Source organism: Mugil cephalus, chromosome 2, assembly GCF_022458985.1.
Source record: "Mugil cephalus isolate CIBA_MC_2020 chromosome 2, CIBA_Mcephalus_1.1, whole genome shotgun sequence".
In the NCBI taxonomy this organism is placed as follows: domain Eukaryota; kingdom Metazoa; phylum Chordata; class Actinopteri; order Mugiliformes; family Mugilidae; genus Mugil; species Mugil cephalus.
In genome coordinates, this window is record NC_061771.1 from 1,935,739 (window position 1) to 1,961,064 (window position 25,326).

At 42.2% G+C, this 25,326-nt stretch overlaps 1 protein-coding gene across 4 annotated transcripts in view; it reads right to left on the reverse strand.

The window, feature by feature from the left end:
* tnrc6c2 (trinucleotide repeat containing adaptor 6C2) overlaps nucleotides 1-25,326 on the reverse strand; it is a 48,268-nt gene that overhangs the window by 7,293 nt on the left and 15,649 nt on the right. For 2 of the 4 annotated variants that reach the window (XM_047577484.1, XM_047577485.1), the window contains 18 exons: nucleotides 9,841-12,339; nucleotides 8,751-8,954; nucleotides 7,884-8,050; nucleotides 7,704-7,781; nucleotides 7,560-7,617; nucleotides 7,130-7,272; nucleotides 6,706-6,852; nucleotides 6,368-6,508; nucleotides 5,673-5,792; nucleotides 5,331-5,414; nucleotides 4,495-4,774; nucleotides 4,197-4,361; nucleotides 3,270-3,461; nucleotides 2,918-3,067; nucleotides 2,675-2,791; nucleotides 1,813-2,028; nucleotides 944-1,017; nucleotides 520-659 (listed from right to left, as the gene is read on the reverse strand). In XM_047577484.1, the coding sequence (XP_047433440.1) occupies nucleotides 520-659; nucleotides 944-1,017; nucleotides 1,813-2,028; nucleotides 2,675-2,791; nucleotides 2,918-3,067; nucleotides 3,270-3,461; nucleotides 4,197-4,361; nucleotides 4,495-4,774; nucleotides 5,331-5,414; nucleotides 5,673-5,792; nucleotides 6,368-6,508; nucleotides 6,706-6,852; nucleotides 7,130-7,272; nucleotides 7,560-7,617; nucleotides 7,704-7,781; nucleotides 7,884-8,050; nucleotides 8,751-8,954; nucleotides 9,841-12,339 (4,975 nt within the window). Of the gene's footprint in view, nucleotides 1-519; nucleotides 660-943; nucleotides 1,018-1,812; nucleotides 2,029-2,674; nucleotides 2,792-2,917; nucleotides 3,068-3,269; nucleotides 3,462-4,196; nucleotides 4,362-4,494; nucleotides 4,775-5,330; nucleotides 5,415-5,672; nucleotides 5,793-6,367; nucleotides 6,509-6,705; nucleotides 6,853-7,129; nucleotides 7,273-7,559; nucleotides 7,618-7,703; nucleotides 7,782-7,883; nucleotides 8,051-8,750; nucleotides 8,955-9,840; nucleotides 12,340-19,552; nucleotides 19,955-25,326 lie in introns of all 4 variants that reach the window. The other 2 variants (XM_047577482.1, XM_047577483.1) reach the window with 2 other exon arrangements.

Below are 25,326 nucleotides of genomic sequence, written 5' to 3' on the forward strand. Positions count from 1 at the left end.
TTTATTTAGAGCGTAACTTTTCTAAGCACGTTTCATGCAGCTGATAATTTAAAGTGGGTCACACAAAGTCATATGCTTTGTTTCCATGACAACCAGCTGTAGTGGCGGCAACTATTAACTACAAAAAGTAAGGGAGTCTTGCAACACTGAAAGAAAGAACACGCGAGTGTGCTCATAGACCGTCTCTACACTAGCGTTTTCCCACCATGAACTTATTATTACAATAATCACAGTAATGTTCCAAAACATTTGACTGCAGCGTGATTCCCCACCTCCTCTTCCATGTGGCTGTCCAGACATAAAAATAGCACCATCTGCTCTACAGAGAAAAGCTGAAATGCTATCTGAAACTCCCAGTGTTCCCTGTAATAAGGAACAATGGGGATTTCCCCAAATTTTTTCTCTGTCACTGCTTCTTTGTTTGACACAGTGGAAACTAAGAGAAGAAAGTATGAAAATGCCTCTGGTTTCAGTCTTCTTAGCCTAAACTGGCTGACGTAAGAGTGTGCTGAGGCTTACATGTGCAGGGATTTTTGAGCCTTCGCAGCTTCATCCTTAGAGCTGTAGCGCACCACAGCATTCCCCTGGGTCAGGTTAAGATGGAATGTGATCAGGGGGCCATGCTGCATGCACAGGGTCCGCAGAGTTGAACCATCAATCTGAAGCACAAAGACACACGCAAAAAGTTTTAAAAAAATTGCAGTTCATTATTGACAATGCAAGGTTATTCATGCTTTAAGTACTACTAATTACTACAACTAGGTATTAAAAATTAGATTTTGCGCTTGATCATCTGTTTTTATCTTTAGTTTCTTATTGATCACATTTACAGACAAACTATAAGCGTAGGATCATATAGAGTATATTCTCTTTAGGTGTTTCACATAGGATTCCACAGTTACATAATGGCTCTTCTCAAAACAAAGCAGAACATAATACGCACTTGTGGGGTGAGATTCCTCAGCACCAGCCAGCTGCTGGTCCGATTGGAGCTGTCAGTACTCCATGTGGTTCCCTCTGGAAAGGAAATGCAGACACGATATATATAACTCAGCCTTTTATTGGAAAAAAGTTCAATTTAAAGTGTATCTGAGTAAAAGCTCAATATAATTATACTATGATTGTAAAGGGAGATTGGTATTTCTAGAATGTAATTTCCTGTCAACAGAAGGTGAGAATTCAACAATGGGTGAAAATATGACACCTTCCACCTTCTAGATAGTATTTCCTCTTCACTGCATGAATGGAGACGTGTTATGACAAAATAAGGTCACAATGTCACATATGTGATATTTAAAAGTGGCGTCTTTCAGAGCCGGTAAACCTCAAGATGTCAGTTTGGCAGGGCGTGTTCAGCAAGAATGTATACTGCAAGTGCTCAGGGCACAGTTGCAGCTGCGAATGCCACACCTATGTGTCTTCAGTCACGTATGTGCTTGATGCGTGTGAAATCAATCACATAAAAGTGATAACTCTATTTTCACTGGGGCAGCAATCTGTTGAAACGACTCAATTTATTGTCAGTGAAAAAAACAGAATGGGTCATAATGGGTTCATTTTAGCAATTTCAAAAAAATCCTATGCAGTAACCTGATATTTGCTTTTTCAGAACTTAGAATTATAGAGGAAGTATCTCATACGAATTTGAGAAAGATTGTCAAACAAAGGCAACAAAGCACTTTAAAAAGAAAATAAATGATATAACTTGGCCGGTGTACTTGCCATAATGACAGAATTTCACAAAAAGAACTTTATACTTAGAAACAAGGTAAAAGTGAAAATTGGGGTTCAAGATATGACATGTCTCCTCACCAGAAGAATAGGAACCGCTCCAGCCTTGGGCCAGACCCAATGAGTTGCCACCCCAGGTGGAGGAGGGCTTTGGGTTTGTGAGGCCTGGAGGAGGCCTTGATGGGGCCGTGGTGCTGCGCGGACCCTGAGGGACTTTCCACAACTCATGGGACAGAGACGCTTGGCTCTGAGAGATGGGCCCTTGGGACCAGGTGGATTTCATGTCAGACAGTTTACCTTCATAGGGAGGGAGGGGAGAGGGAGGGGGGAGAGAGAGGGAAGAGAGAGGGGAGAGGATGTAAAAGAGTGTAAAAATGTCTTCTTTTGAATACCGAAACTGTTGATGATTCCATTTGTAGTAGATTAGATAATGCATCCTCCTCTAATGCTTTTGTTTCAATAGTGATTTGAGTCATATTTCTATGTCCAAAATCCATTTAGAAAAGCTTGTACATCATTCTGTCAAACTAATTTAAATTAGCTCTGCTAGAGAGGTTAGTTAACAACCCCTGTCCTTTCCTTGTCAAGATGGCAAATGCAGAAACTGCAAAAATAATACAAGGTATCAAGTCACAGCAAACATGAAATCCTTAAAGCACAAGCAAAACACGCACAGGATGTGTACAGAACAGCTGGGTGAGGCTTGTTTTTTGTGTGGTTTGGTCAAAGAGGCACATATGGTCGGAGGTAAAGGTGTTTTCTAAAGACACTGAAAGAACAGGTTGAGGTGTAACTTTAAGTAATAAAGTTCATAAATAAGTAGATCATGGGGTTGGGTAAGGTTTAAGATATGCAGAAGTCTATGGTAGTGTCAGGGCTCCCGTATGGGTAAGGACAAGATTAGCAGGTCCACACATGGAGGGAAGACACTCTGGACTTGTACCTGAGCTGTCTCCATCACAGGATGACAGACTGAAAGAGCTAGAGTAACCACTGACTGGCCAGTCACTGCTGCTTGGAGGCAGAGAGCCATTCTGAAGTGGAGAGTCTGGAGAAGTGGCTACACGGTTATAAAGATAACAATGTTGTGAGACAGACAAAACAAAAAAAGCTAACTTCATGTATGAAACAGTACAGCTGCTGTACACGCTGTGAAGCTTCTAGCTGTACTAAACTGATTCCATACCTCCATTCCTATCTCGCAGCAGGTACCGATTGACATCGTGGATGTTGGTGTTGATAGTGGGGCCGCTGGGGACACTGCCAGGAGTCATATTGGGGTCATTCTCAGGGTCAATGTTCTGAAGGCCCTTCCATGGCACCCCTGGGCAGAACTCTAAGGCATTGAAATAAGAGAGGGGTTACTGAAACAACAAGCTTAGAGACTGATGAATTTCATATGCCATCTCTCGACATTCAAAAGATCACTGAATTCATATTATTGTGATAAACAACACTTGTAACAAGCGCAAGCACAATCAGTTTACTCTGACTGACATACAGGAGCTTCAACACTTTTATTTACATCACATTCTCACCTGGGGGCCAGTTAATATTGGTCCCATTGGAGATCTTTTCATTGGGGCTCTTGCCCTGGCCCCAGCTGTCAGGGGCTACTAGGGGGCTGGTGGGGGACTCAGCATTGGAGATTAGATTGTAAGGGCTGTATGAGTCCTCCAGCTGGGGGGGCTTCCCAGGGGGGACCAGGGTAGAGGCAGCAGATATGGCACCTAGCACGCACAAAGAAAAATCAGACACTAGATTGAAACGCATATAATTTTGTGTAGGCAAATGTAAGTTGAGTTGTTCTTTTTGAATTACTTATTACTGGCATCTGCATGTTGAACTCTTTAAATGACTCCTGTTGATAACGTGATCTTTAACGAATGTGATGTCTGCAGTATGTTTATCTGTGTGCCCTTTAATGCTGCCAACACATCTTTCCCTAGCAGAAAAAAAAAACTTTTTTAAACTTTTAATTTCCTGTGTTTCTGGTGTACAGATTCTAATCTAAGCCTTACAACAGACTGACTTTAAGAAGGCAGAAATGAGCTAACAGTCAAAATGTGTGAACAAAAAGAACAGCTCACCAAAACACACTTGAAAGATACAAGTTACAACAAGCTACTGTCAGTTGTGAAATATCTCATCTGCAAACTTTTTTTTAAGTGTCCTTGTCCTAGTCTGTGTTTTTATCTTTGCTTTTATTTTGATACCTCAGTATTTTATTCTATTGTATTTTATTGTATCAAATACTGGACTGTTATGACGACAAAATTTCCCTTCGGGGATGAATAAAGTTATCTGTCTGTCTGTCTTTCAGAGAATTTTTTATGTGTGATGGTGTTGTTGATATTATCGTGCAGGATTTTAATCACACTTAATTCAGCGCTTAAGTATTCACTTGAAATCTTTGTGTATTGCTGGAGTGTGTGCACACATGCTTGTGTGTTTTTGCAATGTACCGTGCTTATTGAGGTTGTTCTCCAAATTTGAAGAGTTGCCGGAGAGGTTGTCCATGGAGTTGGAGTGTGTCCATTGGGACAAGCGGGACTGGGGCTGAGGGGGTTCCTTCAGGGACAGACCCCCCACCTCCATGCAGTTTACATTCATGTTTGGATTCAGTCCAGCTGCAAAACATAATTAAACATACTGAAGTGAAAACTAATATTTTACTCAATTCTATACAGAACACAGCATTGATTTATATAGTAAGACCAAAATATTACTGTCAACCTTGTGTTGCCCCCATACCAGACTTACAGAGAGAGTAGGTGGTGTAGGCGTTGGGAGAAGACGGTGGCTCTTTGGTGTGCAGTGTGTCGGCGAGGCCTGAAGCCTGGTGTGGGCCTGCAAAAGGGTCCATGGTTGATTTTCCGGAGCCAGGGCCTCCAGTAGGGCCACCAGGAGGATGCAGACCAGTGGAGGAAGAGGAAGAGGAGGAATGAGAGGGAAGTTGCTGCTGCTTCATCAGCAGCGCCTGGTACAACTGACGCTGGTGCTGCTGGATCTGCTGCTGCATGTTGGTGATTGTACGTGCAACCTAGGAAAAAACAGAGGGGTTGTCATAATAAAGAACTTGAATGGAAAGCTAAGATCACAGCTACAAAAGCATGATGCAGAGCACTCATCGAAATACTAGGAAATTCCAAATTTCCAGCTTAATGTTATTGTAGGACATCAGAAGATGGCTTTACTTTTGTGACATTTTTCAATTTTTTTTAATTTTCACAGAGAAAATCAAAATGAATGAATTTACCATATATGTTTCCTTGCCTTTAAGTGGTAAACACATGTAACCATTCAGCCATTTGATTAGCTGAATGAAAAGCATATGCTTGTGTTGAAAGCTGGGTTGAAATGATAAGATAAAGTTTCAGCATGTGGGCAAAATGACAGAAATATGAGCAAAAAAGGGGAACAAACTTGTTCTCCTTTTGTGTAACTTTGGCTCAACTCCTTTTGTAATAGCGCATGTTGGAGTGTCATGTGTCATGCCATGTGTTCCCAAAATTTTTTAAGTTGCATCATAGAGCTTTGAGTAAACGATCATGTGTGTCATACATTTTTTGGTCATAATGAAGCGAATGTTGACTCACTTGCTGCTCTTGTTGTCTAATGGGGCCAGAAACATTGCGTTGCGCCTGCATCATCTGCTGCTGGATTTGTAAACGCTGGTACGCCTGAATAAAAAGGAACATACAATGCAATGATAAAAATGACAACAAAAAAGAGTATATTAAACCAGCCTTTATTCGTCAGTATGCGCTAATAACCAGAAAAAAACTAATATGAACACATCGCAAAATATTAGACAAGTGCAATCTACTTTCTATTTTCATTAGACCCTGAGCCTCTTACAAATGTCCACAACATGTACTCTATGCTCTCTGATCATAAGCTGTAAAACACATGCAAAATAAAAAGAGCTGGTGGCTCACCATTTGCAGTTGCTGAAGTTGGTACAACAGGGTCATTTGTTGAGGGTTTATTGGTGAGGTTAAAAGTGCAGGGTTCAGACCAATGTTTTTTGCTGCAAACTGCAAGAGCTGTGCTTGGACCTGAAGGGAACATACAAATGCCAAGGTAGAAGGGAGACATGACATGTTACTCACTGAAAAGCACAAGAGCAAAGCACCTTCTGGAAAGATAAGATAGTCAGTGCGTTTACATGCACGTGAAAAAAAACTAATTATTGCCTTAATCGGACATTAACAGGAGAACTTAAGGTCTCTACTCCGATTAGTTCTCCTTATCCGATTGAGACACCCAGATAATGTGATTGGAATGCGATTTTCTCCGGTATGTATACAGTGAATCGCATTTTTCAATTGGCTTCACAACCGCTGCGTTGGCGTGTGACCCCGGAACAAAAACAAGACCGCATTCAGAAAGTTGAATTTTGAGCATAGCTCGATTAAGCTCTGCATGTAAACGCACTGAATGACGAGTCTAAGAAGAGCTTTGTAAAACCCCTGTGGCTATGTAAAGCATATTAATGACAAGAATAAACCGAAAGCTATCAAAACAAAACAACGTTTGTCATATAGTATTCCAACATAACTGGAACCCCCTGGTTTCCCTTTGTAGTCAAGGGAACCCTGCCTTCTGTAAATATTATCATGTGTGTAAGTACCTGAGGGGAGAGAAATTGAGGCACTTGAGCACGTAGACTAGGCTGGGAGGAGCTGAGAGGTGGCACTGGTGGCTGAGGAGGCTGCTGCTGCATGGCCCGGGTTTGTGCTGCTCCACTACTGCCAAACATTCCACTGGGTATCTATAAGCAGGAATCATTTATAAAAAAAGAAATTGTTATTACCAACAAACTGACCGGCTATTGGAAAGAATATGTCCTCCCTTGTCCATGTCCCATTCAATACATGATTAATGAATTCTATGAAAAAGCTTGCATTTGTCAACACAAACATAAAATATTTTATTTTTTAATTTATCCACAAAGCAGAAGAACTGTACCTGTCTGTTGTTCAAGTTTTGCATGGCCAGCCCCGGGTTGCCCTGTCCCAGACCCTGCCCAGGAAGGCTACTGTTGGCCAGGGAGAGCTTCAGGCTGGGGGAAGGCAAAAATGGTGATGGGGGGGCATCATCTGACAGGACACCATCCTGGAGAAGAGCAAAATAAACAGTTTGTAGGGACAAAAGGGGAGTAAACAGCAGTAAACAACATATATTTCAAATATGAATGTAAAAAGTGAGTGAAAAAAACTAAATACTGTAACAATTAGAGTGTCTGGATAATTTTTACGATTTATTTGTGACAAATTAACATTGTCACATAAAATGGCTGCAATATGTGTACAAAATGACTACCACTGTGTATTTACATTTTGTCAGTACCAAAATGTGGAAAAGGCCTGGTGGCTGCGCAGCCTTATTTTACCTTGTCCAGAAAGGTGGCGCGGTCGGAGGGGTCTTTGGAGAGTGCAGAGGGCCGACATACAAGAGGCTTATTCATGCCATTGCTGTAATCAGATAAGCCCATGCCCCGCTTGTCCAAGTCTGTCTTCTTCTCTAACAGGGCAGCTGAAATTAGAAAGGAAGATGAAAGAGGTTACATAAAATATAGACTGCCAACCCATTAAAGAGTTGTGTCTTAAACATATTTCATATAGAAGTAGTTATACTCTATTCACTGCCACATTTCAAAGACAAGAATGTTACTTCCAGTCAGTTGTACTTAAGGAAATGTATGTCCATTCTGAATTTTTTCATTGAAATCAGGATAAATCAAATATCTAATCTAAGAGCTGCATATAATTTGTAAAACAAACGCAAACATACACTGTACACAGATTTTTTGGTGAACTTACTCATGGCCTGGTCAAGGTTCATATTGTTGCTCTTCAATGCCTCCTCAGCAGGGTCTCTCTGTAACAAATGTGTAACTTAAACGATAAAACAACACATTCTCAAGAAAATATGGTATGTTGAGTATGCAAACTTAGTATCCATACCGGAAAGCCCATGTCAGTGAGTTGTTTGATGAGGCGGTTCATGATCCAGGCCTCGTCTGGCTTGTTACTCATCTTTCCCTGACAACATAAAAACAAAATATTTTTAAACATTTTAAACATGTTATTTCCAAGGTTGCCTGCCTATATTTTTATGGCAAACCTAAAAGCGTGTTTCCTGACCTTGCTTGGGCACTTCTTGGGGCCATTGCCCCAAGAGTTACAAGAAGAGCTGCTCTCCTGGGAGGTAGGGCTGTTCCATACATCCCCATCCTCAGTGTCCCATTGGCTGGTAGACATGCCCATCTCCTCTGGTGCACTTCCCCAGCCATCTTGCATAGGTTTGGAGACTAAGAAAGAGACATGAAGGTAAGAATGAAGAACAAAAAATGTGTTCCAGTTTTCACAGGGTTTAAATGTTTTAATAATGAAGCCATTTAAAAAAAGAAGCCAGTAATTCTCAACCTGACCACTTGGTGTCACTCTTGCTATTTGAAATTCTGTACTTTCCTTCTACAACCAATCCTATTATTTTCAACACTTAAAACCAACAGCACCAATAACCAAGACCTACTGAGGCGTGGAATTGCTTTAATCCCAGCAACACTCACCAGAACTAACAACAATGACCAGAAGTGACACATGTGGTAGAGGACAGGTGTGAAGAAACTTCCTTTTTTATTTCCCAAGTGAAGTGTGTTCAGCCCAAATATTTCCATCTACCATCAATCAGTCTTTTTAAGATTTACAGGAACCAAACCAGGCATCAAATTTCTGAGCTTACAGACTGAAGCAGGAAAGCCATTTTGCTATAATTTTCCAAATGTGAGGCAATCTTGACCACAAACTGTCTGCAGCAGTGCATCTGAAACTAAACCTAAAACTGTAATTTACTGTGTCATACTTTGGCATGGGTGAGTATGGTTAATGGCCAATGGCAGTGAGCATAGTCCTGCATCTTGGTACAATTTCAGTGCTTGACCATTGAGTTCCTGTGACTGACATCATGAATTGCTATGCCTGTAAATATTATTCATCACTGGACATTACCTGGCTTGCAAGGTGCAGAACCTGGGGGTCCATTGGCTCTGCCATAGGGGGCAGAGGGCTCATGGCCACCATCTCCCCATCCTCCAACCCCACCTTGGGGCTTGCCCCAGGCCGAGGTACCATTGTCCACAGCTGAAGTTGGAGCTGCTGGCTCTCCCCAAGCAGGCTCTGACTTGGGCTGAACACTAGGAAGCTCTCCCCAACCTGGAAGAAAGGGGCAAATTCATCCACTTGCACATTTTATCAGTTGTTCATTAATCCTTGTTTGCCCACCCTTGAAAACTAAACAATCAACTAATGCCAGTAAGAGCTCAAATTTAATAGTGAGGTTGTGAAATCTGCATTATATTAATCCACAAAATAATGTGGGCTAATTAAAGTAAATATACCTGCTCCAAATTACAGAAATTTTGCACATATTATTTTATCACACTGTCTTTTCAAGTGTGCATGAAACAGTAAGGTTGTCAGTTGCTTAACAGCGGGTCTATATATGGACGGCTTCAGTCTCCCCCCTGACAGCAGCAATCGCTTGGTTATCCGCACCTGCCTTGTTGAGTGGCATCTCCATGAAAATGTCGAAATGTAAATGTAAAACAACTAGTAAGTCAAGGAAAGAAAGAGTTATAGCACCTTTAGCAGAGATGACTGAAAACATAATTGTTTAGAACAAATGTCTTAAGGTGGTAATAACAGTCTCTGTGCTGTATAAATAGTAAGCAGTAGGGGGCAGTGCTCACACTCAAATTCAAAAAGTAGGTAGGTATGAAAATTACAATGTATATACACACTGCCTTTGACTTCAAAGAATTATTGGAATTTGCTAAAGTTCCAACTTGTATGTACTGTTTTAATTATGTATTCATGATCAATTTCTCTGTCTATCTGGTTAATAACAGTTCTTTCAATGAATAATTAATTTTTTTTTAGACATTTTGTCACTTTAAGACCCAATGGGTGAAGAAAGGCTTGTTTATATTTGAAGCTTACAGTAATTTTGAACATTCTATTAACTTTTGCACTGGTTCTATATACTTTAAAGTCTCCGTCAGGAGTTTCAGAATATCAAATGCTAAGTTTTTTTAAATACCTGGGTTAGCGAGGGGAGGTCTACCCTGGGGGCCTGCACTTGGATGTGAGGCAGCAATGTTCGGTGACCCATTGTTGTTTCCATGGTGTTGCAGGTGATTCGGGGGCTGGCCATGGTGGGGATGGTGATGCATGTGGTGAGGGTGATGGTGATTGTTGGTGCCAGGGCCAACAGAGTGATTGTTGTTGTTATTGTTGGGCACAATCATTCCACCATTCTTAGTAGGAGGTGGGCCATTGTTGCCTGTGTTACCATTGGGATTGTTACGATCCCACATGTTGACAGTCTTGTTGTAGGCACTGGGATCACCCCAGGTGGATGTTCCATCATCAATCTCCATCTTCCTGCGGATGGAGGGAGGAGAGGGTTCTTCCCAGCCAGTAGGCTCCATACCCTGGTCCTGTTTGCTGACATTTCCCCAGCTCGAGCTGTTCTGCTTCACAGAACCTGGACCACCCCAAGGACAATTGCTGCCACCTCCTCCACTGCCAGTGCTGCTGCTGCTGCTTTCCTGTGGCTTGGAAGAGCCCCAGCCTCCCTGCATAGGGCCATTGGCACGTGAAGTCTCCCCCCAACTGCTATTATTCACAGCAGGAGCAGGTTTGCCCCAGCCTCCTCCTCCTCCTCCTCCTCCTCCTCTATTTCCTCCTCTTGGGCTTTCCTTCCATCCACCATTTCCACCATTTCCTCCATTACCTCCTTCCCCTTCCCACATGTTGCTGGAGGACACATTGTTTTTGGCATCTGGCTCTCCCCAGTCTCCTGTGCTGCAGCCATTAGAACCCCCATTACTGTTCCCCCAACCATGGGAACTTTTGGGGCCCTCTCCCCAACTAGTAGGCTGGTTTTTCATCATGCCATCATCCCAGCTGGGTGATTTGTCTTCAGAAGCCCAGGATGGTGTGCTGCCACTTTTAGGACCACTGGCAGGCAAAGGATCACCCCAGCCACTGGTAGTGCCATTCGGTGCTTTGCTGAGGGACTGTTGAGTGTCACCCCACCCTGATCCAGTCTGGACTTGCTGAGGTGGAGGAGCTCCCCAGCTAGAAGATGATGGTCCTTCATTGTCACTTTTTCCTCCAGACCCAGGCCTTCGACTGGGACCAATATTAGGGTTGATGATACTTCCATTGCTTGACGAGGGTCCACCATTAGAGCTGGTGCCTCCTATAGTGTCTGAGCTACTATTGCTCTTTCCATCGTCAGAGTTGGCTTCTTCCATCTCCCATACAGTATGCTGTCGGATGGGGGTCTGTCCCCAACCGGTGTTACTTAACACTCTGGGATCCAGGTCCTGCCGGGGTAGCGCAGGGGCAAACTCAACACTTGAGGACCTGTCTCTGCGATGGGATCGACCTTCACTGCTGTCCCCACTATCCTCACTTGCTGGGGCAGTTCCAGGCTGTTGGCCCCATGAGCTAATCTGCTGCTCTTGACCAGAGCCAGAACTACCAGCATCTACTGAGTCCCAGCCTTTAGATGCATCTCCACCACCGGAGGATTTCCCCCAGTCACCCCAGCCACCACTTCCACTACTCCCACCACCACTGCCTTGGCGACCCCAGGCAGAAAGACCTCCAGAGGGAGTTGAGTCCCAGCCTGAGTCCTTGGGGGAATCAGCTGCCTTGGTCTCTCCACTACCCCATACTGAGCTGCCTGTGGTGTCCCCATTGAGTTGGGATGATTCAGTGGGTGACTGGCCTCCCCAGCCAGTTAAACCATGGATAGGGCTCATAGGCTCCTGAGCTTGTTGCTGTGGTTTAGTGTGGTTTGGTCCATCAGTCTTGAGGTTTGCAGATTCCAGATTGAAGGACAAGTTTGCGTTGGTTGAAGGGTGCTGTTGATCATTTTCGTTAGCACTTATCATGCCAACCCAACCTCCCCCAACATTATCAGCACCTCCCAGGCTACTATTTCCCATGTTTCCATTGCCATTTATACCTGGCGGGAGGGATGAAGAGTTGGACACCCCGCTGGGGCCAATACCGCTGCCTCCTCCACCCTCGTGGCCAAGAACGGGCCATGCTGAAGGGTTGGCATTGGGGTTGAGGTTCAAGTTAAAATTGGGAGAACCCCAGTTATTGGGCGCTCCAACTCGCCCACCATTCATACCATCTTGTTTCCCTTCTGAGCCCCAGCCTCTATTACTCGTTAATGTGCTGGTTGACCCAGGTCCTGTCATCATATTATTGTTAGCTTTAAGAGATGGGTAGTGGGCCTGCTGGCCGGCGGCACCTGTGGCCATACTCAGAAAACTACTCCTACTGGTAGTGACAGCACTGGTGTCTATGTTTGAGCTAGCTGAGCCCAAGGGGCATTCTGGTAATGCAGGGTGGCTGGGGTCACTACTGCAGCTGATGGAGGGCCAAGCTTCTGTGTCACTTCTGTCAATAATCACTTTGTCCCAGCTGTTGGCACTGGAGGGGCTGTCGACTGGTACAGAGGCCCCCCAATGAGAGGTCTCATACTGGGCACCAGGGCCGCTCTGGTTGGATATGTCTAAAGAGAAAATGAACAAACAGAGGGAAAGAAGGGAAAGAAAGAATACATTAGGTTAGATTGAGGAGCATCATGTAATAAAACTAGGTTCACAGTCAGGCTACAGTTAGTTTCCCAAACCAATTTTATCATGGTTGGTTAACACCAGCTATTGGACTTAGCAAGATGAGATGGTCACACTTGCACATTCTACAATCCAACACATAATCAGAATGCATAGCCAAGCGTGCTCCATGTCATATCAGCTATGCCACATTCATATATCCTTGGCCTGGTGCAGTCAGCCAAACAAATTCAGGGAGATGAAGCCTTTGCTTTTTTTTTTCTTTGTCCATCCTTCTTTCCTCCTTTCTTTTTCCTCACTCAAACTTCAAATGTAACTTTTCTTTCCAAGCAGTTTCCTACTCCGTTGGCATATTGCTTTTGACCCTTACTTATTTTATCTATACCCTTATTTATTATTAAGCCACTCATTTTGCTCTGACCCTTTTCTCTGTCCATGTCTCCTCTCTCCCTTTCGTGAGTCTTCCCTCACCCTTTAATTTCTCCCTTTCTACCCTCTGCACTCCTCTAACACCCAGTAGTGAGAGGCCCATCCGTCTCCATCCTGGGTTCGCTGACTGGAGCTGTGAAGGGAAGCCCAAGTGGAACGCCGCTCATTTACTGGAATGAATCCAGGATGGCTTCTCATCCATCACTCCCTATACTCTGCCGGGCCAACACCTCGTCCTCCTCCTCTTCTCCCTCCTCCAACAGTATTGCACTAAGAAACCACAAGGCACTTTCTCCGAGCTTGTCTGAATAATTCTGTGTCTCTGCTGGCTTGTACCTGCAAATACTAAACATACTAGTGTATGGGCATGCATTAGATTCTGTACATTTCTAAATGATAATATACATTACTATGTGGGGAGTAAAGAAGGCATGTACATATTTTCCAACCACCTATACGCTTTTAGACACCACACCAACAAAAGACAGATTTTGCAACAACACGCTGGACATTCTATATTGCACACAAGCAAATTCATTACACACAAAAGCATCCCACCAGATGTGCAACTAATAATAGACAAAGTCGATGCAGTAAAGGGGTAATCAATCAGTGGGAGGCAGCTAATCAATGATCTTATTAAAGCTAGTGGGTGAGAGCAGGGAGGTTATTGATCCAGCATGCAAACACCCTAATGACTAGGCCAGCCTAAAGCAATTGGCTGAAAAACCAATGAGAACTACTGCTATGAAAACCACCAGCACACTGGCCAACCAAACACATAAAGGGAGAATAAGGATAATAGAAGCGCACTATTATTATGATAAACTACCAGCACCTAACGAGTGCCACACTTAAAATGCATCTATACCAGTACACTTCAGAGGTAAAACAAGAGGTACATTAAATCATGTACAGTACTAGTTATTCTTTCAAACATCACATTCCTTAATGTAAATGTCTAATAAGGTTTAGGTATGTGTGGTCAATCTGCAATCAAAGACAAAATAGGCAGTTCTAGAAGCCTAATAAACAGTAATCATGGGCAGGTACAGTCAGCTTGACTCACTAACCATCAATTGAAAGTCAATTTTATTGTTTATAAAACCTCTGAGGTTATTGTTCTGCCTTAACTTCTAGTACTCTTCTGCTTCCATCAGATATTGATTTCAATAAGAGCTGGAAGTTATCCACTGTGAGAAAAGTGGTCAAAAGGTCTGTTTGTTTCTATGTAGATATACAGACACGCTGGCAGCTATGTGGCTTCAAGATGCTGCACAGCATACTCTGTGAATAAAAATTATGCCTCAACATACTTATCTCTAGTCCCAAGACACACAGAGTTGACATACTGATGGAGCACACTCATATAAGTTGAAAAATGGGAAGAAAAAAAGAACTAAACAGAAACAGAAACTAAAAGGCATGACTTATCTGGGACTGAGGCTGTTTCTGAGACAAAAGTGCAAAAAAAAAAGTAGAGTATGCAGAAGTGTAGTGAATACTAGAGTATTTGTTGGACAGATGATTCAAAGAAGTTTCAGTAGTTCCCCATTTTTCATTTTTCATATTGCTGTGAATGGAAATATCTTAGAAGTTATCTAAATTTACCTTAGTCACAAACACATATTAAGTACACTTAAATCAAATGAAACTACTTGCAACACTGAATAACTAAAATGAGTGTTTGTTACAAAGGCTGGTTTGGCACAATTTCAGAGCTACTTATTTGATGCATACCTCTTGCTACCCAATTAAACTGCAAAGAAAAGAATAAATAAAAACCACACAGCTGGTCTTTTCATTTACCACTGCATGCTCTTAGTGTCAGGTAGGAGTTTGTTTTTCTAAAAGCAGAGAGAATAATGGTGGCAGTATTATTAAAAGCCACTGATGTTACTCTTTTTCTGTTCCAGCAGTGCTCGCTTTCTGAGCAAAGAGGAACGCCATTTTCTCAGTCTTGGATCTTATCCAAGAAGCTCAGTGGCTGCAGCCCTAGGAAATTTTTATTTGGTTCAGTCGACCCCACACCACCCATTTCTGTCACAAACAGTGAACATAACAAATTTCAAACAAAAACCTAGCATAAAAGGAAAAAGGGGAGACCGTGTTGCCTGCAGTAGAAAAAAGGGGTCAGACAGGGAGAGTGGAAAAATACCTGAGTGTTGCACCAGCTTCATTCTGCTTACACAGATCCATGCAAGAATTGAAAACAGCAGACATCCTCTTGGTGTGTCTGCTGTAAGCTACTCACTGATCCACAAATCTTTGCAAAGGCAACTGAATTACTAGGCTGTATGTTACAGACCTATGCCTACTACAACTATATGTGGCATCTGTGAATATATTTCTTTAACTGTGTAATGTGTAAAAAACAAATGTGGGTATCTTCCTCAATACAATCAGACCATTATGAGCTCGTCTAAAAGAGTATTTATTACTGCTACAGCACTACTGGCTTAGTTTACACAATATAGGTATAACATTTATTGTACCTACTCCTGTGAATAAGAACATGTGTAGCATGTGTAGACTAATGCAAAACAGCTTCTTTTTCCTTTCACCTCAACATCACTAAAGTTCCCTTTTCAACTCCTTTCCCAGACATTCCAAAAGGTCTCGCTGATTCTTGGCAACTCGTGGATTTGAGGGAGGGGCATGAAAGCTAGCTGAACATGAAAAACAAAGACGAGAGGACAATTATTTCCATCCACCATTTGCAATCATGTGTCAGTAATGCTTTGCTGCTGCTTTCATTCTGGCAGCAATAAGGAGGGCAGTCTCTGATTGCACTTTGTGAATGAAAAGGGTCAGAAATAAAAACAAAGGGGCCCTCTATTGCTCCTCATGCAACCAACAGGCAGCACGTACACAGAAGTGCTTGCATGCATGCAAATCTGCTCTCTACATAGAACTATATACTTCTTGAAAGCAGGTAAATAATAACAAAAAATCCCAACGGTCAGGTAAACCATCAAGGGCTGTCAAAAAAAAGCAACACCACCACCAACACAAGGAAGATGCGTGACACCAGCTTGTGAGGGCTGAAAGAAAAAAATAAGTAAGACATGAATTTAGAATAATGAGACTAGTTTCCATCATAGAAACGGGCATTTAGCCAAGAATTAAATGCCTCCCCTCCCCTCTGAATAAAATTAAAGGCAGGGTGACAGAAAGAGGGTGGTAGTAAGAGATGGGGGTTATGGGGGAAGGGTTGATACATGTAGCAGCAAGGGAGAAGAAAGAGACGCGGTGATAGAGAAAGCAAGACCAGGTTCTGAGCAACACACTGATTTCTATAGTTGCAGTGTGTGCCACAGACTAACCTTAGTTTCACAGTGCAAGCTGCAGAATCATATAAAACCTTAACCAAAGCAGGAGGGGATGTTTATTAGTCTTTTGTCCCCAAATAGACCCTCTTGATCCGTCTTTCAAGAGAGGTTTACGTCCCCCCACATCAAGGACAGCATGCACTTGTTTTTCCGGAAGCAGGGAGAAAAAGAAAGAGTCGGGGAATGGTCTCGGGAGGTTTAAAAAGCTCATCATTCATGTCTGTTTACCTCTGCTGAGAGGAGAGGCAAAACAGGAGTGCGAGACCATGGTAACTTCTCTGGTTTCCCTGACAGAGGCTGGATTAATGAAGCCACAAGGGGGTTCTCTCACTTCTGTGCCTATGTCTGTGTCACAGCTTGAACACATAGTGCATTTATAGTTTTATAGCTTCATTAGGGCCATGTAATCTTGTGATTATCTGATGATTTTAAAAAATTCAAATAAGCAGGATCTAAGGGACAGTTACTTTTGCATTTTAATTGTTCTGTGCTGGACACAGATGTTCATTTTTATCAGGTTGTCTAAAACTAGGTAATGCATTTTAATTTCCTTTTTAAAAAAGAAACATAGTTTAAACACCACAGTCTTGCATATATAAGAAATGATCAAAATTCAAAGGACTTTTCCTGAAAATGAAAGGGGGGCAAATTATAGAGCTAAGTGTTTTAAGAGCACCCAACAGAGTGCCTTCTGGCAACATGCTCTGTCTGGGTGTCCAGCAAACAGCTGCTGGGCTGCAGTTCCCACAGTCTTAAGAGAGTCCCCCACCCCAATCCAGCACCTGCTACTGGGGAGCCTGTCTGGGCGGCTGCTGGCTGCTCTGCACTACTTTAAGGTCCCCAGTCAGCTGGAGAGATGGAAATGGTGAATGCGACAGAGCGATGGAAAGGGAACAGGGAGTCTCTTGTCTGGTAGGACAATTAAATGGGGTTGGGAGAGCAGAGGTTATGTAGGAGTGTAGTGTGTGAAAGCCCTTGAATCTAGAGGGGGTTGCGTTTCATTCTTTGGGGATGGGAGCCTGCTGGAATGTAATGTATGCAATCAACATTTACACAAATTTCATATTGATCTCTTCAAAAGAGATCAAGGAAAATGTGTACACAGTAACAAGAAATTGGTCAAAAGAAATGCATTTAACCAACTTGGCACATCTGCTCAATAAAACTGATTTACTACTGGCTTTTACGAAACTACTGTGTGTATTCCCCTTTAAACTTTGAGCCAGCTGGCCTACAAGGGAGACACATATCTAATAGGACACAACTAGGTCAGACAAGTGCATTCTCACTGCTGAACAACGATTGCATCTACATACATGCGTTTGTGCTTGCCTGTGCATCCCATCACGTGCCTTAGGGCCTCAGTAACCTCATCTGAGGTGAAAAACTCAGTCCTCACAGCAGATTCCATCTCTAACTTAACTAAGACTATATGGTATGTGTATATAACATAAAACAGATAAGACAAAAACAATAAAATTAAAAAAATAAATAATCTCCTACTCCCCAAGTTGAAATATTAAATCTGGAGCCTAAACTGCAGAGCAGAAATTTTACCAACAATGGCTACTCTTTAAATTATATATGCCTATAGAATCACTACAACAACAGCGCCATTGGCTTGAGGCCATTAGCTGAGCAGACAGGAAAGAACAGGCTATGGATCGGAAGCCCTGGGGATAAGAACAAGGGTGGTAAGGAGGTGGTAACCCTGCCAATGGCTACTCTGCTACAGGCTGTGTTGTACTCAGAGGCCCCTGAGAAACCCAGAGAGAGGTAAAGGCCAACAAGAACAAAATAATGGTGGACAAGGACATTAAACATGAGATTATAGGTTAATACACTGAACAAAGGGAGCTAAACTAGTGTGGAGCCCAAAGGAGACAAATAATTCGTTCAAATCTAAAGTACAAGACGTATTGCTTCTCTTTAAAGAGTTTACCCAGCAGCTAAATTTAGAACCCACAGCTGAGGAAACCCTGCACCAAACAGCTGAGCACATAAGCTGAATATTATTATATCAGGTTATTAGCCTATTTTAAAATGATTCTCAATTGAAACTCACAGCAAATTTTAGCTAATGGTAGAAATACAGGATTCTTTCAAGTTATCATCATTTAAAAACTGTTGAAATATTTAAACAAGGTAAATTCACAGCATTTTTCATTAAACCACAAAGAAAACATTTACAAAACATCACTTAAAGCTGTGAAAGTTGACAGCTGCAAAAAATACAGGCAATCACAGATGAGGGGTGAATGGGTTTGAAGTGTGGATGACTCCACAGACTGGTTGCATAGGCATGAATACAGGTAAAACAGCAACAGCGCATACGAAAAGCAGTCGCCTCTGTAATGCAGAGGGCTTTCTGACTAGCTCCACACACAGCTGCTGCAGATTTGTTTACCGAATGCCCGGTGTTCTCACAGCAAATGTTGAGTCAGTAATGAAAGGCAGCACAGAGCAGTGTGGCAGCAATGATCAAAAGAAAGTAAGTGAAAAAGACAGAAAGGAGGAAACTCAACAAAGATGTTAACAGATGCTCAGGCTAGATGCATCGTGAAAACACTGGTGGTGTGTTACAAATGCATCCACTCAGCTTCATCTTCAAAGTTAAGTGTGTCATGTTTTTGGATGTGACATACCACCACTTTTGTATCTGTGTACATTAGGCAGATGGTTATAATTGGTTTTACAGACAGGAGAAAAATAAAAGAAGAACAGCTGTTCTGGATAAACTAGAAATTTCTTTCCAATATAAATTGTGTGGGTGTAAAAAGGAAAATGTGCAGAAATGATAATACAGCTATAATATATAATATGTTCATAACTCATGTCCATCATTTGGTTACACACTGCTTTCATACAAATACAAGAAACCGCTGCACGATATCCCCCTTAGGGCAGGTTACATATTAGTAATCTTAGGCCAACAAAGAATTCATTAAAAGCTAACCCACTGGCTACAGAGGTCTGACCATGTACGTGAGAAAAAGGAGGCATCCAGGCTACAACTGAACTATTCTCCTCACTTACACTGACACATCTACACTGAGTTGTCATATGAAAAAAAATATTATTGCTATATATTTTATTTTATTCCCAGACAGGAAGTGATATTGTGGTTTTAAACTACTGTCATAATCACTATGATTTATTGTGTCTCTCAATGCAGCTATGCATAAATTACAGCGCAAACTGAATAGTAAGTTTGAAATGTAGTTACACAATAAAGTGGATGTGAGATCTATATACATGATATGCCTTATATATACAATACAAGCTGACAAACTGAGTAAAGTTTTAAGATGGTTAGGTAATTATGATGATGCACACAGCAACCACCAAAAGAAAACAGAAATATTGTTTTCACTACACTGACACAAACCTTGGTGGTGTTTGTCTGCAGTGGACGTGGCAGAGTTTGGGGTAGTGCTGCTGGTACTTGTAGAAGAAGAAGAGTAAGATGATGAGGGTGAAGAGTAGGAGGAAGAGGAAGAGGAGATAGTGAGAGCACTGAGGGCTCCTGCAGGCAGTGGCTGGCCTCTCTTCAGTAGCTGTTTGTGCTCCTGCTGACGGAAGCGTGGGGGCACCTCTCTGGGCGGGTAGCGAGCACTGGCAGAGGACAACTGGCACTGCTGCTGAGGGGGAGTCTGAGTCGCGAGCTGGCTACTGCTGGAAGCACGCTTGCCATTGCCAGAAGAGGAAGAGGAGAGGGACAGCGTGGGGCTGGCAGGGTGGAGGTGGTGGGATGGGCCGGGACTGGGCTTAGTGGGAGCAGGCTCTGGCACTGGACAGATACAATACACGGGCACACAAGCATTCACACACAGAAAAACACATGCAGGGAGCAAGGTATTAATGTCTCGGTTAACTCACTATTAGTACTTCATATAAAAGTAGTCATATTTGTCTCGGCAGTGCTGACCCGGAACGGGGGGGGGGGATATTATCCTGATGTTAAAATACCGGTGAGCCTCTACATTGTACCATGTGTGCAACACATGTTAAAATTGCCATCTTATCATATTATATTCTCGCAGTATGTGATGGAGCAAAATACAATTAATGATATGTCATATGGGGCAGATCTTTAAAGAATGAATGGCAGATATCCATGTTGTTAAATTCTGTGTATTGCTTTTACATGTGATGCAGGTACGGGGAGCCTTAACTGCAGCTATTTCACTTTGCACTGTTTGTGCGCTATCGCATTAAGTAAACTACCTCACACAGCCTGTTGTTGAACGTATGTTATTGGCCAAGATACACACTATGAAAAGGATATTGATTTCTGGTGAATGGACACCAACACACGTGGAAACAAGGAGACACTTCCTTTCCTACTCATTTTACTTTCTTTTCTTGGTCTTCCTTCGCTTGCACTCACGCACGTTTCCCTGCTGGTTGGATCTCTGCTTGACCCTTTCCCTGTGGTTACAGTGACCAGCCAGCCATCTAATTGAGTGTTAACCTGTAAGGTGTTATTATTAGCAGGACCTGGCTAGGTAGCAAGCGAACAGATTGGCATTGCTAAGTTTCCTCCCTATGGTGCTTCAAGGATGCTTGGCCTAAGCACGGAACAGATTTTATTGAGGGTGCTGGGGGAGCAAGTTGGGGTGAGTACATGACTGTATGCACAAGAGTGTCAATGGAAAAGAAAGCTGAATAAGATCTGATATAGTAGTGGTCTATCTGAGAAGTCCCTGAAGCACAGAAATAGTTGCTGTGAGCTAATAACAGAGTGAACCAACAGCTGCTGTGATTTACAGTTCCCTGGTCCATGGGTAACTGCATGTTGAATAGTTGATGATGTTGTTTTTCTATTGTCCCTGGATAGGTAAGTCATTCCACACAACGGCTGGGACTACTTTAACTCAAGGAAGTAGGATAGAAAAAGACAGTTTTGTGTGTGCAGAGAAAGAGGGGGGGTGCTTTTGAAAAGTATGAAACGAATGGGATACAAATGATCTGTTAAATCTTCAATCTCACCAGTGTGACAATGTGAACTATTCGTATGACAGTACTATACTGCAGTGCTAGCAGTTAACCACACAGTGACAAGCACACATAGGCCAACACTACCACATCAGAGGTTAAAATAAATCCAGAGCACAGAGGTATTCACTGTGCCTGCCAAGAGCACGTTTGAAAGCATGGCCAAAAACAGAGGGCCTCACAGACTGCCTATCTGATGAAACACAGAAAAAGCAGCGATGGGTAGGAGATTCTAATTTTCAGCAACAAAGACTTATTTCAAAATTCAATTAATCTGCATGGAGAAAACTACCAAACATATCTGTTTCGTCTTCTTTCACATGGGCTCAGACACACTTGTTTATAGCACACATAAAATGTGCGTTGCGAATAGCCCCATTTTATCTATGTGAGAGAAAAGGAGAGTGAGAGAGAGTAAGGCAACGAAAGAGCGAGGGAGAGAAAAACCTGCCTCCCTCCAGCGGAATCGGGCTGACTGTTGGCTTGAAACTGCAGCTGGTGACGCACATTTCTGATTAAACTCAGCTCAGCCCGCCTGATGCTGCCTTGGCCAATCAGAGAGCAGGACAGTGAACACAAGCTGCCCTGCCCCCTTTCCTCCATGTCCTCCCTGCTCTGTTTCCATCCATGTTCCCCACACGTCTTTCCAGCAGCTCCACAACACTACAGCTTTCTCTCCATTTCCCTTTCGTTTTCCTCTTTCTACCGGTCTTTCTCCGTTCACCGTATTCTCCCTCTGGGCCTCCATACATCTGGATCCTTCATCTTTTGTCTTTCGGCCCCTTTTCGCCCCTCTCTCGTTTCTGTCTCCGTACCCTGCCATTTTCTTGTTTTCACTCCTCTCCACCCCATCCAATTTGTCTGTGTTCTTTTTCTATCATCTCTCTTCCAAATCCAACTCATGTTTCTATTTCTACCGAGTGTACATTTCGCTCCTCTGCCTATTTTTCTTTGTTTTTTTTTTCTTTTTTTTCCTGCTGCTAGATTTAAGACATAGGCTGTAGTGACAGTGTCTTTTAGGAAACCCTGTAGCCATTTAAAGAAAGCAGTTTAAGCCTAATTATAGTTTGGATTCTTGGACTCCAGTTCTCTTGCTCCTGCAACCACAAAAGCCTGGACTCCCAGTAGTAATTTCCAATGAACCAGGGACTACCAAGATCCAGTTTGCAGTACCGGATGCTGAAAAACTTGGTTTCAGTCAAGAATATTAAACAACATTTAATCTACCAAATACCAACTAGCTAACAGAAAGATGAATGTATTTAGCTGTGAATTGTTTTGATGTTGTTATGCACATACATAATAAAAACTTACAGAATTACAAAGCCTACTTTGAAATAAGCCAATTAAAAAGATGGTTACAGAACCAAATTCATTCCTTTTTAATCATTATCCATCATGTCAAATCTTTGAAACTTAAGCAGACGAACATTTTCTTTAAGCTACTGGGCCGTTGTTTTTGGAAAAATAAGATCGAAGGGACCAATATAGGTGTTAATCCTTTAACATTTGAGTTCTTACAATCTGGTAAGATAAGCAGAAAAAGGCTGATACAGAAAGAGACAGTATTCCCTTAGCTTAATACACACCCTGTTTCACAGAGCTCGTTTGTGTTGATGTAGTAACAAGGGCGTATCCATGCTGCAACTCCCTAACCATGCTGCAGATGACCACATCTAATTACTCCTAGACAAGCAATGACACACAGTTTCCCTACAATAGCCATGGTAAACTTAAAACCACTCACTGCTCACAGGAACAGCTAAAAGAATCACTTATTGTTCAAGTGCTGCTATAAAAATATCCTGCTGCAGTAATGTGTAACTATCTTTGGTGTATATCAAAATTTAAAATGAGAATTAATGTTCTCCAGAGAGCGATGTAATGGGAGCATGCATACACACACATAGCAGGTCAAATGGTCGTCTGAATGTGTTAAGAGGTGAAAAATGTAGTATGTGTGAAACACTGCTCCCCTCTGCCTTGCACAAACATAAATACAAATAAGACACGTCTTTCATTGTGAGGAGACATATTCTTAATCCGTGATGAACAAGTGAGTGCTTTTGAAGGAATAGGGGTGCAGAAGAGAAATGCTACAAAGGAAAAAAAAAACATGAGGAAAAAAGGGGGGAATCCCTTAGATAAGAGCATGTCTTAAATCAAAGGAGACAACACACAAATGCCAGTGAAAGGCAAAGAAACCCACAAAGTAAGTTTATGAGGTTGCGTGTCGTTGCATTTGCATTCAACTGGATGACCAACAGTCTGACTAAGCATGGTTTCTCTGGTCATTAAGCTCTTCTGGAGGTGTAACTTATTTCCTTAAATATCTAGCTGACAATTTACAAAAGAAATACATATTTTAAAAAGACATGTTGAATTGCCTCAGACAAATGACAATTACGGAAAACCAATGTCAAATGTTAACCAATATTTAGTAAGTTTTCTTTATGAGAAAGAGGAATGTCTGGCTACTGACCTCAAAAGCAATGAACAGACTGGATCCATTTTTACAGAAACCTTGCGAATTGGCAAGAAAATAACAAACACAAACAGAATGATGACAAATACTCATATGTTCCACCATCTCCATTGATAGTCAAATTCAGAATTATTCATGTTACACAGATGTGAATGTGGTGCGTGAACAAAATTTGGTTCTTTCATCTGGTGATGGGCTTTGTATATCTAACTGAACCTGAACATGAGAGATGATTAAGTACGCATCTGTATCAAGTGCACTGTAAGTTCTATTAAACCCTCCAGCTGAAGCACTCTCAGCAGTCTTGAGGAGTTTTAATTGCAGCCTTTCTTTGCACTAAATGGTTAACTACACATAGTAAGTAAAGCAATCGTAAGCAACATTTTAAGAATAAGAAAGTGGGCATGAATTGAGAAAAAAACAATACAAAGATAAATGGAAACACATGAAACCCACAAACAAGGCACAATTGGAGAGAAGAATTGCTATCTGTGATTGTAAAGAACTGATTGGTTCCCTGAGCGTTGTGCCAGGCAGAGCAGGTTCCCACATCTCCTCTGTCTATTGTCTGCAGCAGCACTTTATTATGCAGCTATGTTTATAGAGGGGGGAGGGATGGAGCCAACACGCAGGCATATATTCCCTACACAATGGTGCATTTCTTCATCTCATAGCAGCTAGGAACTAGAGAATGGAAGGAAAACAGTTTTAAATGTGTTTACATCTCTATATAACCACTGCATATGTACTTCTTATGTGCTAGTGGTTTTGTCAATACTAGAGACCAGGTCCAGTCCATTTATCCATGATGTAGGATCAAACGTGTGGGTAGAGGCACAAATGTAAATGCTAATTGATTTAATTTGTTACTGGGAAGTACTTCTGATAAATAAGTGTCATTTAAGACTATGTAAGGCAACCATAGCCATAACCATAACCGTAAATATATTAATCAGTGCTGCAGATATTGATATAAAGCTGTAAGATTGAAATGAAGACTTAGTTGTTATGGCGAAATAACTAAGACGACCTTTTAGTCACAGAAGGCAAATGCATGTGCTTGTTTGTGTCTATTTATGCACTCAACTGGTCAAGTGGGTGTGTCTATAGAAGGTCCCATCTGTCAGTATTAGCACAAAAAAGCAGAAATTCACTCACACACACAAAATAAAGGCAAAAATTCTCACCCCTCACCCTTCATATAATGGGCCGTTGCTACAGAGACTGACAGTTGCCTAATGCACCTCCATGTGCCTCTTGTGACCCTCGGTGCCTCTGGTGACCCCTTCCCACACCACGCCTCTTATACTCTCACTCTCTCTCTCTCTCTAATTAATATCCCCAACTCCTGTCTGTGCCAAGTTGTTGTTTTTCTTTCCTCTTTGTAGTTTATCTCAGCAGTTTTTCCCTTGCCTATTCGGATTATGACAGCTGCCCCAAGAAACCTGTTTTGCTTTTTAATCCTAATAGCGGGTAAATCACACCCTGGGTAAAGAGCTTTAACAAGATCACTCTACACCTCAGTCTCAGGTCAGAGCCTCAGGGCAACAACTGCCTGAGGACACATTGTGAATGTGATAAGTTATAGAACGTGATTCTTCAACTTTTTAAGACTGACTTACAAATGAGAAACACAACCTCCCACAATCAGAGGCCTACGATCATTAGAGCATAAGAAA